Below are 17,991 nucleotides of genomic sequence, written 5' to 3' on the forward strand. Positions count from 1 at the left end.
TCTTTAAATCCAGATTACCGTTGGCTCAGTCTATTTGTTTGTATGTCCCAATACAACCTTCTTTTTAACTTCTAACACGATCCCGATATTGCAGTCTTTGAGGAGTGGCTGATATCAGTCTGATACGATATGTGCATCATACATACCTTTGTTGCTTATTTATACATCAATGTTAACCTGCCACATAATATTTACAAAAATAAATAAAAGATAAATTGGGAGACCATGACAAATAACCAGAACAAATCCAAGAAAAACATTCTTAAAACGACATGAAGCTTGTTTTTGTCTTCCAGTCATAAAGCATCTCAGAGGTTTGTTGTTTCTTTGCCACATGCTGGTGTTTGATGCTGCTTCAAATGTGCGATGAGGGTTTCAGGGTTTCCGCTGAATACAACCATAATCATGTCCACCCGCGTGATGCGTCATGTGACTTTTCCACTTGAATATGTTTGATCATGTAAGTTTTATTTAAACTGAAAAAGAGATCGCCACTCTGAAGGCATGGTGGCTCGCACTGCATTTCTTTTTTTTTACTGTAGTTGCCCACTATTTTTGTGTACACACCTTGTGCCATCTGATCGGGGGTCCCTCAGGGTACGTTACTTGGGCCACTGCTGTTCTATTCATCAAATGCATTTGGATTTGTTGTGTTAACTCATGCTGTCGTGAGACATCAGTATTGTTTAGAATTTCCTACCAGGGTTTGCCTCAGTAAGCTTCCACTACTTTAAACCACCTTCTTGCTTTCTTCCACACCTTTGTTTGCTACAACCTCAGTGGTTGCCCTCCTCTTGTTGCAAGGTAACCCAATTTCTAACACTCTTCACACAACTTGTTCCCCATCCCTCCTCTCCCTAACCTTGTCTCCAAACTTCTCCACGTCCCTCTGAAGTACTGGCTTCTATTCTCGTCCTTCCCAGCCACTCCCAAAGAAAACCCCAGCATCTCCAGACTTCTTCTTTATATCAGCGCTACAGCCACTAAACCACACATCATGGCTGGTCTCACTACTGTCCTATAAAGCATCTCTTCTGTCACAGATCCACCCAGCCTGCACTCTTCATCTCCTCCCTTGAGGTCTGTCCATCACTTGCCATTGAAGCTAACGCTTATGTGTCACGTCAACACAAACCATTTCGAAAGCCATGTAGGCGCAAAGTGTGTGGGACTTGAGGTTTCCACATTTATGGCTTGCGTCTCATGTTCATGAGTTGCAAGATGTGAAATATAGCCCCCGATGCTCATAAAGCCATAAAAGTTTTCTTTAAATCAAACACAGCCGTATTCGTTTTTCTCACACAAAAGCTACAAATCACACAGGAGGTTGTAAAATGTTACCGTCCTCCGTGTCTGATTTATCCGCATCAGTACGAGTGAATATCAGCGGGTCGAGCGTGTAAATCTCCAGAATAGGTTGGTGCAACGTACAACCATCTGCCAAGTGGAGTCAAACTGCAAGGCTGAAGTGTTTATGGAGGTGATCAGGTTTCATTTACATCTTTGAATTGGACTCGTTTTCTGTCTTATTTTATGTCGCTTGAAATTCAGACTGACACCATCTTAACCCTTGTGATAGATAGGATTTTGCCTGTTCTCGCCCAGTCCCAGTATGAAGTTAGATGTGAGTCAATATTTTATTTTACTATTATTAAGAAAAGCAAATGCACGCAGTCTTCAAAGGCGGTTTATTTTAAATAAAAATGCAGAAACCCGAGATATAATATCTATAACTACTGAGTCAGGGGGCGGATCCAAGCTACACGAGCTGGTGTTCAGCAGGTCGGGTCACTCCAGGTGCGCACACGTGAACTACATGTGGAGCAGATAACGCCGCAGCTGGGAAGTCGTAAAGTTCTCTGAATGTGAAGCAACAGGAGCCTGTTGAAGTGACTTTACTGCACAACAGTTTATTGCACTTACACACTATTGATTGTGAAGTGTTACATCTTACAATACCCTAAAGTCCGTGACCTTCTGGATCTGTAATTATTAAGCTCATATGCGTGTGGACATGCAGAGGAAGCCGGGAGCCGCTCAGTGGAACAGCCCTCTGGTAACCACTGTGAGAAGACTGAGGAAGAACCGGTCGGTGATGGAGTCTCATTAGAGGGACAGAGGATGCGGGACTCAGCTGTAGGCGTGACTCAGCTAGCTCATTTACCTCCCACAGGCGTCCGAGGGGAGGGGCAGTGACAGCAGTGGATAGCTGTGTCTGGGGTCTCTACCTACCCCTTCCCCGGTGGGGGGCCAATTAGAAGAGGGAGAGCTCCACCTAGAGCCGTTTTTCCTGAGCCCACGATCACAGGCCGCGCATCATTTGACCAGCGGGTCCTCTCCTCTTCAGCGTTGCTAGTATAGACCTTCACCTCCGTGCACACGCGCTGTGGAGGGAAGGTAATGAGAGAGAGAGCTGCAGTTGAGCCGTCTGAATGTGGAGGAACCTGTGTCTGTATTCTGGCTGCCTGCTGGTCTTTTGGCTCTCAGGGCTTCTATGTCAGCCCTCATGAGATGAATAATAATGTCAGTAGTAAGTTGCTACATCCTTCTTTTTGTGATGAGTCGAGAGAGAGAGAGAGCACCTGATCAGTGATTCTGCATTCCTGCCCATGCGCTGGTCTGAATCGGCCGTATGTCAGTGTTTAATAGACAGGCAGTGGTCAGATAGGTTTCACCATGAAAGGCTAATTCTGGCTGCTGCCTGTCTTCTAAACCCTCCGTGTTGACCCCCCATCCTCGTGTCCTTAAACTGTGCAAAGAGTGCAACAATTTTTGTCGCAGCTTTGTTGTGTCGAATCTGCTTTGTAAACAAAAATGGAAGCTATAATATTTCCTATTTTACTTTCCATCCTGCCCCCAATGATGAGCTACTTTCATTTAATCTCATGCTTTTAATCCGTCCTTATTTTCTTGTGATGTTATGGTCTTGTTGTGAGTCATTTGGATTCTGCATATTTTTGCATCTTTTTTTTTTTTCATGCTACAATGAAACCTCAATGAAGTCCCTTTTTGTTTAGCTACCTTCATAATATAAATGATCCTTTCACGTTTTCTAGATTAAAAAAAAAATGGCAGAGAAAAAAAACAACACGTGACATAGACATGGACATATTTACAGTGTTTTTTGGTGTTTTTAAATGGATAAAAATCGTTTGCGTGTTCCGGATCTATTCATATTTACTTTTCATTAAAAGCTAGTGTTTTTCTCAGTGCAATAAGTGTCAAAAATTGCTCCCTTTGCTTCCTTTCTTCTCAAGTTGGCTCATGTCTTGGTTACGTTTCGTCCCCCGCCACGTTGGGAGGGATGAATACAATTGACTTTGGGGGAGGACCTGTCTGGTGTTAGCGCTTCATGCAACGGATTTTGAAAAAAATAGATGAAAATGTGGCTTATAGTCCGTTGCCACTTCTTCTTCATGATGCATTTTTTGAGATCTCTTCCTGTCATATATGCTACTGTGTCTTACATGTATGGAATGGATGTTACCCTCATGCAAGACACGAGCTGAACAAAATGAATCAGCTGACTCACATCACAAGACAAGAGTCTCACAAGGTTTTCCCATGAGTTCACTCACTGTATTTGCCTCTGGGACTGGCAAAAAAAGTTATCATAAAAAAAAGCAGTTTTCATAGTGGCTCCCTTTTTCTAAACTATGGACAACTGTGTCTGCTGTAGGAAAAATGCTTGTTATCTCTGGAGTGTTATCAGTCATTTCTGGGTGCTTCCTTAGATGCATGTTAGCAGGTCAGTGAGTCAGAATATGCACAATCTAAAGGTATTTGAACTTCTTGGAGGGAAAATGATTTTGTACATAATCTTGAATGCTATTGTAAAGATTGTGTTTTATATGTTCCATATTTCCGGAGTAGAAGCCGCTTTTCCATGTGTCTGAGCAAACCCACAAACTCTCTGAGCGGTCACCCGGACCACTGTGAGCAACCCGTCGTTGGCTGTGTCTGTAGTACTTTATAATAGCGTTAAAATATTAAAAAAAAAAAATTTACAATTTGTGTAATTCACATTGAGGAATGGAACGTGTGAAATTTTATATATTTTTATTTAAAAAATAAAAGCATTCAATTGTTTTTGAATATATATATATATATATATATATATATATATATATATATATATATATATATATATATAGGCACATTAGACCATTGAGGGCGGATCAAACGGATTGATAAGACGTGTCTGTTGTGGGACTGAATTTTGTCCACTTGAGGCTACCGTATTCTGTGACCGCTCCTCATGGAACAGTGAGCCTGTGTGGATCAGGCTAAAATGAAGAAAAAACAGGTTTCTTTCACTGACAACACAGTTAATTTCCTCACCTGACTAGGCGCACTCGCGCAGCTCAGAGGGAACATTGCCCTGCGGCTTCTACAACCATGTGGCTAATGTTGAGATTTTTACAAGCTAAAGAGCGTCATGCTGCCAAGATATTGAGTTGAGCCTGGTGACATCAAACCAATGTGTTTTATCGACCTTAAAGTGCTCAAAATGTGCTGTTTTCACCCGTGTGTCTGTAGCCCCAGCAACAGAGCGGGTCGCCTGGAGGACCGGAGACGAGAAGCAGCAGCTGCGATCGGTTGTGGTGCAACTGAAAAACAGTGCATTTTGAGCGCTTTAATGTGAATAAAAGATGTGATGAGTTCATGATTCAGGGTCAGAACATTGCCAGGTTTGTTTCATAAGTCAGTCGCGATGCTGGACCCCGTTTTCAAGACTAGTTTAGAAGGGATCCTCATGCATTTGTGAGCCGGGTGCACCACTGACCGTTCTACGGTGCAGACAGCACCACTGCACCTGCAGTTTATGCACCTATGCGGCTTATGTATGAACAACATGTATTTTCCTAGTTACATTGACTGGGTGCGTCTAATATTCCGTGGACTCTATAGTCCGGAAATGACGGCGTGTATACGCATGTAAATTCTTCTCTGCTTTTTCAGTGCTTATCAGAGCTGTCAGAACTGTGTGGTACATGATACAGTTTCTGACGAGGCTAACGTCACATGCACAAGCTCAGCTGAAGGATAGTCCCTGGGTGCATCGATGAGTCCACCACATGTCCAAGAATCCTTGTCTTGCCTTCTCAAAAACAACACAAAAAAACATCATTAGCTCCAGTGTCAGCATTGACAATTCATCTCCCAAATGTGTGGCGACACACCATGGTTCCTCTGTTTGGATCTCTTCTAAGAGGAGTTTCTGAAGCGCTTAAGTACGGCTGCCCGTGGAGAGGTGTTTTTACTAGCTTCTTAATCCTACAGCTGGTTAATGGGACAGTGACAGCTTGTTTCCAGTCCCTCTGAAGCGCAGTTTGTCAAACAGCAGACGTGCTTCAGGTCGTCTACTCGCGGGCTCCACCACCTGGGGCCGATTAGACGTGAAGAACAAGCCTCTGCTGCCGTCCCGGTGTTGTTTACTTCCACTCCTGCGAAGTGTCAGCTCTGCCACCGCCGTTTACATAAAGTAGGGCTCAGAAGCCGCCGAATGCTTTCAGCCAGAAAATGAAACCAAACAATAACGGCTTAAGTTTGACACATTTACTTTTGTAGCGTTCCACTCGACGTAAATCATGTGCGGAGACTTGCTGAAGTCAATTGGCTGGAAGATGAACGCTCTGCGTGCGCGTCATGTTTCAGTCAATAAAAGTTGTTATGGAGCTGTTTTAGGTGTGACATTGAATTTCATACTACATTAAACATTTTGTCCTCTGGTTGTAAACTTTTTGTCGGCCCCCCTCGCGAGCTTCGGGAATGTGTCACCCGCTGACAAGTACACTGACAGCTTCAATGACGGCGGGCTCCTCTGACTTTCCCCTCGTCTGCTTCGTGTCGGCGGCGGAGACGCGGGTGAAATGAGGCCGGATGCTGCCGGAGAGGCACGTCGCGTTCCTCGCTTCAGGCGTCATTTCGTCACAAGGACACGCGTGTTTCAGAAAGGTCCGGCCTCTCAAACTGATAGCTCGCTCCACCTGTCACAAGGCTGGAATAGTTTCCCTTCCAACTTGTGGAAAGTCATTTGTGGCCCTGCTTTTTTCAGTTCTAGCTGTGACCTTACACTCCAGGCCAAAGGCTGAGCCATACATGAAAGTCACATGGACCTGCTGACAGTGTCATCACACTGGAGAGTCTGTCTTCCTTTCTCTTTAGGGGCAGATGTAACCTTGTTGTCTTCTCTGTCAGTTTGGATCTGGATCTGGGGCTTTGTGTCCATCACCATCATCAGCTTGCTGTCTCTGCTGGGTGTGGTTCTGGTTCCCATCCTCAACCAGTCCTGCTTCAAGTTCCTGCTGACCTTCCTGGTGGCTCTGGCTGTGGGCACCCTCAGTGGAGATGCCCTGCTCCACCTCCTGCCCCACGTAAGTCGTGCAGACCTCCAGACTTTTCAGAATAACTAATTCAATGAAGCCCATCTCTAAACCAAGAGCGACATCTAGTGGCCTCTGTTTCATCAACCCTGCACTACTGTCTCATGTTACCTCATCGATCCATCACTAGCACCGCACTGTTTCATGAAGCGTCACTATCCTGTGGTTTCATTACCCGAGAAGTTAGGATTTAGTCAAAAACTAGCTGAATAAACATGTCCCTCTCCAGTTCACTCAACTTTTATTTAGCCCATGAATTTGCTAGCATGATCGTGGCCCCCACACACACCATTTTCACTGGAATTTACGTGCCTTGTCTCCCTGTTTGGTTGCAATAATGCTAGAAATTCAGTCAATTTATTTCACCTCCCTAGTTCTTATCTTCTCTGCTCCTGATGTTCTCCTCCTCATCTCCAGTCTCAAGGTCAACATGACCACGGTGAACACGGACACCACCACCACGTCGATAGTGAGGACCTGGTGGTGAAGTTCGACGGCGTGTGGAAAGGTCTGACGGCCCTCTCCGGGATTTACCTCCTCTTCATCATAGAGCACTGCATCGGCATGTTGAAGCACTACAAGGACCGAAAGGTAGTGGCCCGCAGGCGGCGCTGCCTGGCCAACTGTTGTTTGGACAAGTTAACTTGGAGTTTTGCTTCTAGGCGCTGAAGAAAGGCAGCAAGGACGGAACCATCGGCAGGAAGTTGTCTGATCACAAGCTGAATCGACGCTCGGACGCCGAGTGGCTCCAGCTGAAGCCACTCAATGAAGGTGAGTTGCAGTTGCACGGCTCTTTTGTTGAGTTAGACGCGACAAACACACCACGTCACGACCCTCCTCTCTTCAGAGGGCGATCCGGACAACAGTGCCCACAACGACACGCAGCTCACCGGGGTCCAGATCCCAGACTCCCCCACCAAAACCCCACTCACCAACAAAACGCCAGATCAGCAGAAATCGCCCGCCAAGTCCAACGGTCACAAGTCCAAGCACCACGGCCATGGCCACTCCCATGGCGGGAACTGCCACTCGGACCAGGAGATGAAGGACGCCGGCATCGCCAGCATCGCCTGGATGGTCATCATGGGGGACGGGATGCACAACTTCAGCGACGGCCTCGCCATCGGTAACGCCGAGTCCGGTGAACGGAGGTGGAGGTGAACGCCAACTGACCGTCATGTGTTTGGGGTTTCAGGGGCAGCTTTCAGCGCCAACATCACCGGAGGCATCAGCACGTCGGTCGCCGTCTTCTGCCATGAATTGCCTCATGAACTGGGTACGTGTTCTTCAGTCACAGAAATCACACGGTAACATTATGACCACCTAGCAGCAGTTAGCTGCCTCGACACGCTCTGGAAGATGTGTGTTGTCTGTTGTGAGCGATTGACTGAGCAGTACACACCCTTGTCCGGCACTGGGAGGCTACAGCTGGAGCTTCAGTGGAATGCGCTGTTCCATGACACACGGGCCGCAGTGTGCTGCTACCTCACATTTGGAAGGAGCCACTGAATCACCGTTAACACTGTGTGCCATCACAGCATTTTTCACGCCTCGTTTGTCCGCTCGATTAATGGACTCGGACCTGTTACACTCTGCAGAGTCGCATGCTGTTGTTGTTTGGGACAAACAAGAGAGAGCCGAGTTTCTGATGAAGATGAGTGTCATGAAGGTTACTCATCGAAGGGACTTCTCTGGTGAGGCTTCTGGAGTCATTTCCAGTGCTCGATAGGTGGCGCTCTTCTTTTAAAAATGACGTGAGATTTGAAATAGTTGTTGGAGGCCAAAGATTTTGGAGCAGAGAGTGCCATCTAGTGGACTCAGTGGGTTTCAGGAAGCCTCACCAGCGCGATAAATAATCCGTTAAATAAAGTCAATCCTCAGAAAATGAGGGAAAAAAAACAAAAACACACACATTTTCCCTGCAAATAATGCCAGATAAATACACAAACTATAAGTTATGTGTACTTGCTCACAGATGTCACAGGTTCAGGAGACTGGGCATCATATTTTCATTGTTTTTTGAGTTACGCTAGTGAGCTAAAGACTGCTAGCTGTGGCTAATGACGAAACAACCAATATTCATTGAGCAACAAGTGAATCGCAGCAAGCATGGACTGCAGTGGTGCACTAGCAACCGCTAATACGGATACCATGGTCAACGAGTGTCGTATCCGTGTCGTATCGCTGCTTTCCAGTAGCTATAGTTTTACAACCTTCATAGTCATAGTGTGGACTGCTGGTGGTGTCAGTGACATGAGTATCACCCATCAGAACACATGTAGTGCGTGGTTTCATGAAACAGTGTCCTGATTTTCAGAGGCCACCAGATGGCACTGTCTGCTGTAAAATGTTTGGATTGAACATATGAACAACCAATTCAATGACACTTCACATTATTTCTAAAGCAAGAGTGCCGTCTAGTGGTCACTGAAGATAAGGACTCTGTTTCATCAACTACCCTTCAAACCAAGTGAGTTGATCAGCACCGATTCAAGCGGTTGCAAAAACGCTGGAGCTGGTATTTCCAAAATCTCCAACACTGGATATGCAGGACACAAAACACGTTGACACGTTGTCCTTGCGCGTGACGTCATGAAGTGTTGTCCCAATTCTTAGGGACGTCAATCGTTTCACTTGGTCGTCGCAGGGCGCTTCATAGTGGAGGGCACTCAAAACCAAGTGCTGGGTGAGAAATGGGACGCAGCCCAAGACTGGAGACCTTAACCATGGAAAAGTTTGGTGACCTAACCGTGGGTGGCGTCCTGTGCTGCGCCGCAGGGGAAGCGCTGTATGGATGAGTTTGCTAAATGCCTGCAGCTTTAACAGAGGAGACGTTGTGTTGCTCCACTCCACTTTAAATAAGGTGTGGATCAGCACGCTGCGTCTCTATTCACTGATGAAGGCACATCTCTTCAGATGAACCTCTGGGATCCTTCACACGCCCCGGCAGCTGGGCGGCGGCGGCGATGATGGTGATGATGATGAGCTTCTTTAACCACCTGCAGTGAAGCTAATTGACAGTGAGCAGTCTGCTAATTGCGCTAGACGCGGTGGCGGCAGGCGTGTCGAGGAGTGCGACAGAGTTTGAGAAGAAAGTGAGATGGAGCCACAGTAGGAGAGAAGGACTCTGCTTTTCAGACTTCCCTCCGCTGGCTTTCACTCCAGCGTGACGGCTCATCACACTAACACAGATGAGTTGCTGCTAGCAGGGACGTAGCCGCCCGACTCCTCTCTCCGTCTCTCTTCAAGTTTGACTTGATGGAAGCACAGGTGGTGTTTGGGGTCTGACTCGGGTCTGGTTTCCCCACAGGTGACTTTGTCGTGCTGCTGAAGGCCGGCATGACGGTGAAGCAGGCCATCGTCTACAACGTGCTCTCGGCGCTCATGGCCTACGTGGGAATGATCATCGGCACGGCGGTGGGCCAGTACACGCACAACGTCACCAACTGGATCTTCGCCATCACTGCCGGGATGTTCCTCTATGTGGCGCTGGTGGACATGGTGAGACACACACACACACACACTAGGCATTAACATCAGACACACCAGTACTGAACCGCTCAATGCAAGTGTGCATGTGAACGAGATGGTGTTTTGGGTTAGAAGTCAAGTCTAAACTCTGAAACCACATCCATCCACGGGTGGAGACATTGACACCTGACGGACACACAGATGTTGAAGACGCATCCTCGCGACGTGTGAACCTGACGAGTCATGTGACCTGTGTGTCCCGCAGCTCCCCGAGATGCTGCACGGCGACAGCGAGGAGGACAAGCGCTGCCAGCCGGGCCACTTCCTGCTGCAGAACGTGGGCATGCTGACGGGCTTCGGCATCATGCTCATCATCGCCATTTTCGAGGACCAGATCGTCCTGGACTTCGGGTTCTAGTCAACCCGGGGGCCAGGAGACGGAGACGTGTTGCATGAGTCTGTGCCTCCCCCCAAACGTGCGGCTTCAGCTCCACCAGTCATGTGCCCATCTAGAAAAGAACAGGTCGCCCGGCCGCCGCTCCCCGACCTCTCGTCGGCTCTCTCAAGAGTCGAGCTGCTCAGGGGACGGCGGCGCGTCGGCGGTCGTGTCGCCTCTCCATCACTTCCTGTCGTCCACGTGTTGTCTCTGAGCTGTTGCGTGCTTTCCTCCGCGTCGCGTCCCTCCCCCCAGCCCTCGGCTCTGCTCGCTGTCAATCGTGTCCATCGTCCGATCCCCTCTAATTCTTCCCACACGTCGATCCGCAGATTCTTCTGCCAAAGACGCTAAGTTATGATCTGCTCTTTTTGTTTATTATGCCAAAAGTGTTTATGAAACGATCCGCTGGATAGACTCGTGAATGTTTCGTTGATGAATCAGACGCTGGGTTTCAAGGTGCTCCCTGCTTGAACTGTGGTGCCAACCTATAGGGACACAACAGTTGCTGTACCCCCCTCCTGAGGTGAGTTAGAAGACCCAGACAATCGCAGACCTCCAGCAGGAAACGGTGCTTTCATCATCAGCATTCCTTTGCACTCATTCGGGACGTTAATCTGGTGTAAATATTCTGTGACTGCAACACTGTGGACTGTGGCTGATGCTTGACACACCCCCTCCATTTGAGCCCCGCCCCCACACTTCCTTTGACATTCCATCTGTCAGCAGTGGGAACACGCATGTGTGTTTGTGTGTGTGTGTTCATCTATCCTGTCACTGTGTGACATCATCTTGTGTCTTAACAGTCATTGTCAGTCCATCATGCATGTAGCATGAGCGAGGACGGCTGTCCAGTGTGTCTTCACTCTCTGTCCAGCAGAAAGGTCTCGTCTGCTGACCGGGACTCGCTCCGTCAGACGCGGGCAAGCAGGACTCTTAGCGATAGCACATCATTTTTACACCAATCATTTTAGAACTTGAAGGCAAAGTCTTGTTATTTTTTTGTTAGGGAGAATATCAGAGAGACGTGATCTGTTTTGTAGTTTAGTCCTGACAGTAGATGACTTTTTTTTAAAACCATGACATCCGAGTTGCAGCTCTCGTGGCCGCTTCTCTGCAGACAGTGAAATGAAGGTTCTTGTTTATTGCCTTTTTTTTTTTTTTTTTGCTTCTTTGTATATATCTGGTTCATGATCTGGATGGGAAATACAAGTGCTGTTTGCATCTGTGTATCATCAGTGAATAAACTTTAGGGTAAAAGAGTGTTTTGTTCTTAATAAGCTGGAGTGTTAAGTGGTCGTGGTGGGCTGGAGAGGCTTCACGAAACCATGTCCTCATTTTCAGTGGTTCAGACGGTTAAAAATGTGAGGTTTTATTGAATTGGTTTATCAAAGCCACTCATTTGGTCCCAAAATTTTGGTTACGAGGTTCCTGGTTCCATTATCAACAGTTTCTTAAAAGGTCTTTTTTAGTGATGGGCTGGTGAGGCTTCATGAGACAGTCTCCTCATTCGCCATTCAGAAGATGGCGCTCTAAAAAAAAGGATGTGATGGCTCATTGAAGTAGTTGTTAAATCTAGTGGACAAATGAGGACACTCTTTCATGAAGCCTCACCAGCCCATAACCACCCCAAATATCGCGTCACCTTAGGTCACAAACATTCTCTTCAAGCATGTGTAGCAGTAACAAAAGTGAGACCAGTTGGCACTTTATTTTAAAAAGTTAAAACATTTATCTGTTTAAATAAAGTTTTGATTCAATGACAGCTGATTTTCAAGGGACGAGAGTCCCACCTGTGGAGTCCTTTTTAGGATAAACAGGAAGTAGCCGGCCCACTGGGGACAGAAAAGGAGCAACCGTGAGGTAGCAGCAAAAAAAAGCACGCTCTTGTTTATGAGCTGAGTTGGCACAACAGCGCCACCCCTCGTCTGATCCAGTGCTCTGGAGCCATGTCAGAGTTGAGCGTCATGGCGATGACGTAGTTGGTGGAGTGCCCCGTGGTGGACAGCGTTCCCCTGCGCTCGCTGGTCTTGTAGACTGGAGACAAGTAGCTGAGACGCTCCTTGATGTCCTGACGCTTGATGGGCTTCAACCACATCTGCAGGGACAAACAAGTGAGGAGCACTTCACCAGATGTTCGACATGAAACCCAAACCATCAGCTATCACTCGAGACACGCACTGAAGCTTCCAGCGCCTCTGAAACTGTCGCTGCACGACTATTGACGGAAACAAAAAGAAATCACATCATTTAGTCAAAATAAACAAAACTGCTACCAATCTCATCTTAACACAATTTAACAGTCGTAAAAGATTATAAAATGCCTGAAGAATTTAGAGACATCAATGTCATCTGGAATCGACTACACCTCGAAAAACCAACTGAATTTCCTCTCAGAGTTCCAACGTACCTTTGTTATGATGAGAATAAATTAAAAACATAGAACCATCCACAATGAAAAATGAGGAACTGCAGGCGGCAAACCACAGTGCTTGTGGCTACAGTGCAAACACTAGTGGTATTAAATTCATCTGGCAGTGAAATCTTGTGTTCTGTTTGAATCTGAATCCATCTGCCAGAACCAATCAGCGCCACCTACTGAGCTCCGACAATGAGGCCTCATGAAGCGCCATGAAGTCAATGCTGAGGGGGGACGTTTTCTTGGGCGGGAAAAAGTCCACACCGCGATGAAGATGGCATCGGCGCTGAAAGTTTTCACCCTGCGATAAATCCCCATGTAAACAGACACTATCCAACGGTTAGTGGTGGAAGATGCTATCAGTTTCGTCTACGTAAACGCCTCCTGAAACAGTGGATATGAGTGGCTCACAAAGCGGTCTGGCGTTGCTCTTTCACCTCCAAGTTGGACATCCAGCAGTTTAACCTTTGTGGGTACCAAAGAAAGGTGTCACTGAGAAAAGCAACATTTTGGACGGCAGAGACAATAAAGTGGGCCAAAAACCCACTCGCCAGAGCGAAACCAAACAAGTTGTGGAGCAAAAGCAAGTGCTTCTCTCCTTTAACTTCCCTCAGATTTGCATTTCAAAGGCGCCGCCCTCTGTTGTCCCTCGTCCTCCGCTCGCACAAATAATAAACACAGCTTTAATTAAGTTTTGCTCTTGTCAGAAACTGATTCTGCTAATAACTTGCCTTGAAATGCCTGAATATTTAAAGGCCCTCGTGCATTATTCATGGCGGCTGCACACGCAATAATAAAACGGAAAGTTGATCAGTGTTTGTGAGCCACTTCTGCTGGGAGACCCTCCATCACGTCCCACTGTTGAGATGAAGATGGAAAAGCAGTGCTGCACTTTCGGCTCCAGTGATGCCCTTCACTCCCACTCATGGTGCACCAGTGAGTTCCAGGATTTGGAACATGCATTGTGCTCTGAACTGTGGTGCCTTTCATTTAACCAAAACACCCCAAATTTCAGATCCAACAGGAAACAGCAGGTGATGTCATGAGGAGCTCCGCTTCCTGATGTGCAGAAGCGCCGTGGGAGTTCTGGTGGGAACCGTCTTCCAGGCAAATTGTTTTTTCCCCATGACTGGGCATCTTCAGACTCGTGTCTACAACCAGACTGGTCATAATCTTACAGCTGAATTGGCAAAGCAACTTCAGTTTGTATTCTGGAGTTATGAAACAAACGCCTGTTGGTGATGAACGTGATCTTCTGACCATCACGGGCCAGTTAGAGACGACGGTGGTGATGGGTGGATGAGGCATCATGAAACAGTGTCGCAGTGTTGATGAAACAAGGTTCTTATTTTCAGAGGCCACTAGATGGTGCCCTTAGAAATGATGTGAGGTTTCATTGAATCAGTTGTTCAAGTCCAAACAGTTTACAGCACCTAGTGGCCTCTGAAGATCAGGACACTGTTTCATGAAACCTCATATTTCCATTGAATGTGTTGCTCTGCAGGTGGCGTGACGGTGAAGCCAAGTAGTCGCAAACTGATGGCTTCAAGAATGAGCACATGCTCTTGGTGTGGAAAGTGCCACCGAAGGCCACCAGTGGAGAACAGGGTGCCTCAGAGATAAAATCCAAATCTGACCCCGGTACTTTAAATAAGTCAGTCAGCTGACATGCCGAGCCTCTGCTCAGGATCCAATGTCGCACACAGATTAATTTCTGCATCAATGCCATGTGTGGCTGTCTAAAATCCCAAATCCCTTGAATCCAAAATTAGGAATCAAAACAAAAGCAAAGCCACTCCACTGAGTCTTCACTCCACACCAGCGAGTATTGGCTTCATGAAGTTCCACTCAGATAAGGTTTTACACTTATGTCAAGTAGTGATGAAATGATGAGGCTTCGTGAAGCCTTGTCCTCATTTTCACTGCTCTCTAGGTGCCGTTCTCTGCTCTGTAGTCTCAAAAAATGTATTTTTTCAGCCTCACACAATTTTGAATCTGAGAGCGCCACCTGCAGAGCTCTGAAAATGACACTGTTTCATGAAGCCTCACTTCAAAGGTCGACCACTTTTCTTCCATGTTGTTAACACAGTCGCTCCTTACCACAGGCATGGTGTCGTGCAGAATTTTAGGATAGGACTCCGCAAGTAGTTTGGTTTTCCGATCCCAGCGGGCCCCATCCAGAAACAAGCCCCGGATGTAGACACCTGCAAACAAACACTTTATTAAATCTAAAAACACAAATGCTCGATCCTCAGTCATCATCTTGGCAGGGTTGATCCTGCAGGGTTTCCACTGCCTGTACAGCAGTGAGGGGCGCCAGAAAAATGGTCTCTGCTCATGATGAAGTCTCGCGTGATCATGCGTAGTATGAGAAGGAAACATCAAAACAAGTGGACAACTTCGCGACAACTGTAGCGCATCATGGAGGCGCACTTGGGCGTGGTTTTCTGAGTAGAGACGGACCACGTGACTGCAGATAGGAGGGAGATTTACCTCTCATGATTAAAAACTAGTGTTTTTATCATCGCTGAGTCAGGAAATGTCAAAACTTTCCCTTCTGCCTCATCGTTTCTCTGTCGCTTCTTCGCCACAGTTTAAAAAAAAGTCCTGGTTCTGGTGTTGTGTGTCTTATATTCACTCATCTCCATTGACTTTGGAGTGAAGGTACCTTAAGAGGCAGCTCATGCTCATGGAAACTAGGGTAAAATAATTGAAATAATTCTTTTAATATAAAAAATGTGTTTTTCACATTTGAAAACCATAAAGTTTATTCAATGCCCAACTCACTGATTCCTCCTGGGGTCTCATGTGAGCATACAGGTGTGTGTGGCTTATATAGCGGTGCACGCTATAGTCTGGAAATTACGGTAAAGATGTCTTGTTTTCATGTTGACTGAATCATCCATCCACCTTACCTCACTACAAATCTCACGCAAACACCAGACACAGCAAACCCCCTCCTCACGAATGGAACTCTGTTATTGCCCAGTTCTTTAATCCGTCATTTAAAGCGCCAAGCTAGTGACTGCAACGAAGATCCCGTGCTGCTAATTCCACTCCTTATTCACCTGGATCCTGTCTGCGACTCACACACAGACACAGAAGCAGCTCATGCTTGTGTCGAGCCTGCGTCTATACTCTGCTAGTGATGAGCTCAGCTGGTGGCTGATTGAGGCCCGAAGCTTGGTGTAAGACGGAGCCAGAATCTGGGGACGTGTTGGAGACGCAGCGAGGGGTCTGTCTGCGTGCCACGTGGGGGGAGGGAGGGGAACTTGTGTTTTACTTACTTCACTTTTTGATAGCAGCAGGCGATGGTATTTCCGAATCTTCCTCACGCAGCTTAGTGTCTTGATGTATTTACTGTTATGAGGCTGCGCGACAACGCAGGAGGGAGATGAAACGCTCCACTAAATGTAGGTTTACAAAAACATAATAACTCAGTTATGCGTATTTGTAAGGGACAAAACTGAACAGGAGGGTGTCAAGAGGCAGGCACCAGGGAAGTTTCCTTCAGCCTCTCTCCCGAAACCTCAGATAAGCTGAAGACAACAAATGAAGGTCTCTTTACTGACCTTACAGTTTCATACCCATCACTAGTTTGTGTCCTCTGTTTCAGTATCAGGATCTTCAGCTTCTCCACCTCGGACCCACGAGCACCGAGAACTTCGGCGTCCACCATCACCATCTCAGCCACGACCCATCTGACTCAGCAAGCTCTGACCAACCATCTAGGCGGCGCGCGAACAAACTCGATAGCACCAAATGATCTGATACTGATCCAAACATGGTATTTCGTGAAGTCGTTTGAAGTAGTAAAGTGGTGATGCATTTTCCTGATCCTGAAGCGAGCAACAAAGAACACGACAGCATCTGAGCATGGGAACCTGTGTGCGACAGTCATGGTGCATTCACACGCAGTTAACTCCACCGAACCTAACACGCTAGTTACAAACTACTCAACAACACTTGTGAGCTTTAAGAGTTGGATGGTGTTGGAATAAAAAATAAATCCAGAGAGAATTGAAATTAACTGAATAAACTGCGCGGAGTGCAGATTCTTATCTACAGCGCTGAGTCGTCAATTCCTCTTAAACCTGTGTGGGGCCGTAGAAAAGTCAGGGGTCGGGTCGTACCATCTTCCGGGGGGCGTTTGTACTGCTGATCTTCCAGCACCTCAAAGTCAAAGCCGAGCAGGTCGATGGGGATTTTGTGTTTCCTGGCGTAGTTCTGTTGGCTGCCGGTGAGGAAGGCCTGAGTGAAGAAAAACCCCGACACCCAGAAGACAGCTGGCGTGCCCCCGGTGTACCAGTCCTGGACACACAGACAACCCCCATTACTTTAGCATCAGACCACAGCGAGCAGAAAAGAGCAGTGGCAGAGATTCAGCTGGTGACGTTTGACATCTTAATGGACCTGCAAGGTGGGAGGATAAACAATGTTCACTTCAAAAGTATCAGGGTACTACTTTGCATGACCTTCCCTTCGACAGATCTGCAGTCCAACAATGTCAAAATGGACAAGGTTAAAGGTCAAATACGTACACAAAAGACAGCATGAATATGGTCATGGTTCTAACTGGAGAGAGAGATAAGATGTGAACACCCAGTGGGCAGGGACTCGATCCCTTGAGCAAAGCACTTTGGACACCAAAGGGTTTGGGTCTTAAGAAAGCAGACATGTGAGGATCAGACCATGATCAGAGCCGATCACATGCTCGACCCTGGGGCGACCTTTGACCGCATTTATCCAGCCCTCAAAGGCCCAGTATGAAACAAGGAAACTGACCACGCAGAAATGTGTGGTATTTTTAACAACACTACTAGTCAATTACTTCAATTCACGTGTTTTTATTTTAGGCTACTCTATTGTACATTACTATGCTAGTGTACTTTTCTGCACTTTTCTACTCCACTCGGAAAATGGATGCAAGTATATCAACTCATTTTTCACAAAACCTGTCCTCCATCTTGGAGCAGCGGATTAGTATTGGGATTCCTGATCAATAACATAAAGGTAATAAATGTTTCCCTGCAGGTCAGCATGTGTGTAGAAGGCGACGTTTCCCACAGTCACACAAACACACACCGACTGGCCTGACACACGAGTGGTCATGAGTCTACACGTGTCTCCCAGAGCTCCAGACTGGAATGTAAAAGCTTCAGCTTGTGTTCGAGCCTCACACACTTTCAGAGGAGTGGACGAAACAACGAACAAAGAAACCGTGACAGATGCAAGATTTGGGGTTAGAAAAAAAAAAAATTGGGAAAGGGAACAGGACGTTG

General features: G+C 46.9%; 2 protein-coding genes across 7 annotated transcripts in view; one reads left to right on the forward strand and one right to left on the reverse strand.

Moving 5' to 3' along the window:
* The window catches only part of slc39a10 (solute carrier family 39 member 10), a 31,691-nt gene extending 20,127 nt beyond the window's left edge, over positions 1 to 11,564 (forward strand). For all 5 annotated transcript variants that reach the window (XM_053878123.1, XM_053878127.1, XM_053878125.1 and 2 more), the window contains 7 exons: positions 6,202 to 6,377; positions 6,804 to 6,977; positions 7,049 to 7,157; positions 7,234 to 7,512; positions 7,582 to 7,662; positions 9,697 to 9,887; positions 10,123 to 11,564. In XM_053878123.1, coding sequence (XP_053734098.1) covers positions 6,202 to 6,377; positions 6,804 to 6,977; positions 7,049 to 7,157; positions 7,234 to 7,512; positions 7,582 to 7,662; positions 9,697 to 9,887; positions 10,123 to 10,275 — 1,163 coding nt within the window. In that variant the 3' untranslated portion in view covers positions 10,276 to 11,564. The remainder of the gene's footprint in view (positions 1 to 6,201; positions 6,378 to 6,803; positions 6,978 to 7,048; positions 7,158 to 7,233; positions 7,513 to 7,581; positions 7,663 to 9,696; positions 9,888 to 10,122) is intronic.
* dnah7 (dynein, axonemal, heavy chain 7) overlaps positions 11,541 to 17,991 on the reverse strand; it is a 73,758-nt gene continuing 67,307 nt past the window's right edge. For both annotated transcript variants that reach the window (XM_053878121.1, XM_053878120.1), the window contains exons 64-66: positions 16,843 to 17,020; positions 14,810 to 14,913; positions 11,541 to 12,388 (exon numbers count right to left, since the gene is read on the reverse strand). In XM_053878121.1, coding sequence (XP_053734096.1) covers positions 12,182 to 12,388; positions 14,810 to 14,913; positions 16,843 to 17,020 — 489 coding nt within the window. In that variant the 3' untranslated portion in view covers positions 11,541 to 12,181. The remainder of the gene's footprint in view (positions 12,389 to 14,809; positions 14,914 to 16,842; positions 17,021 to 17,991) is intronic.

Source organism: Synchiropus splendidus, chromosome 10, assembly GCF_027744825.2.
Source record: "Synchiropus splendidus isolate RoL2022-P1 chromosome 10, RoL_Sspl_1.0, whole genome shotgun sequence".
Taxonomy (NCBI): domain Eukaryota; kingdom Metazoa; phylum Chordata; class Actinopteri; order Syngnathiformes; family Callionymidae; genus Synchiropus; species Synchiropus splendidus.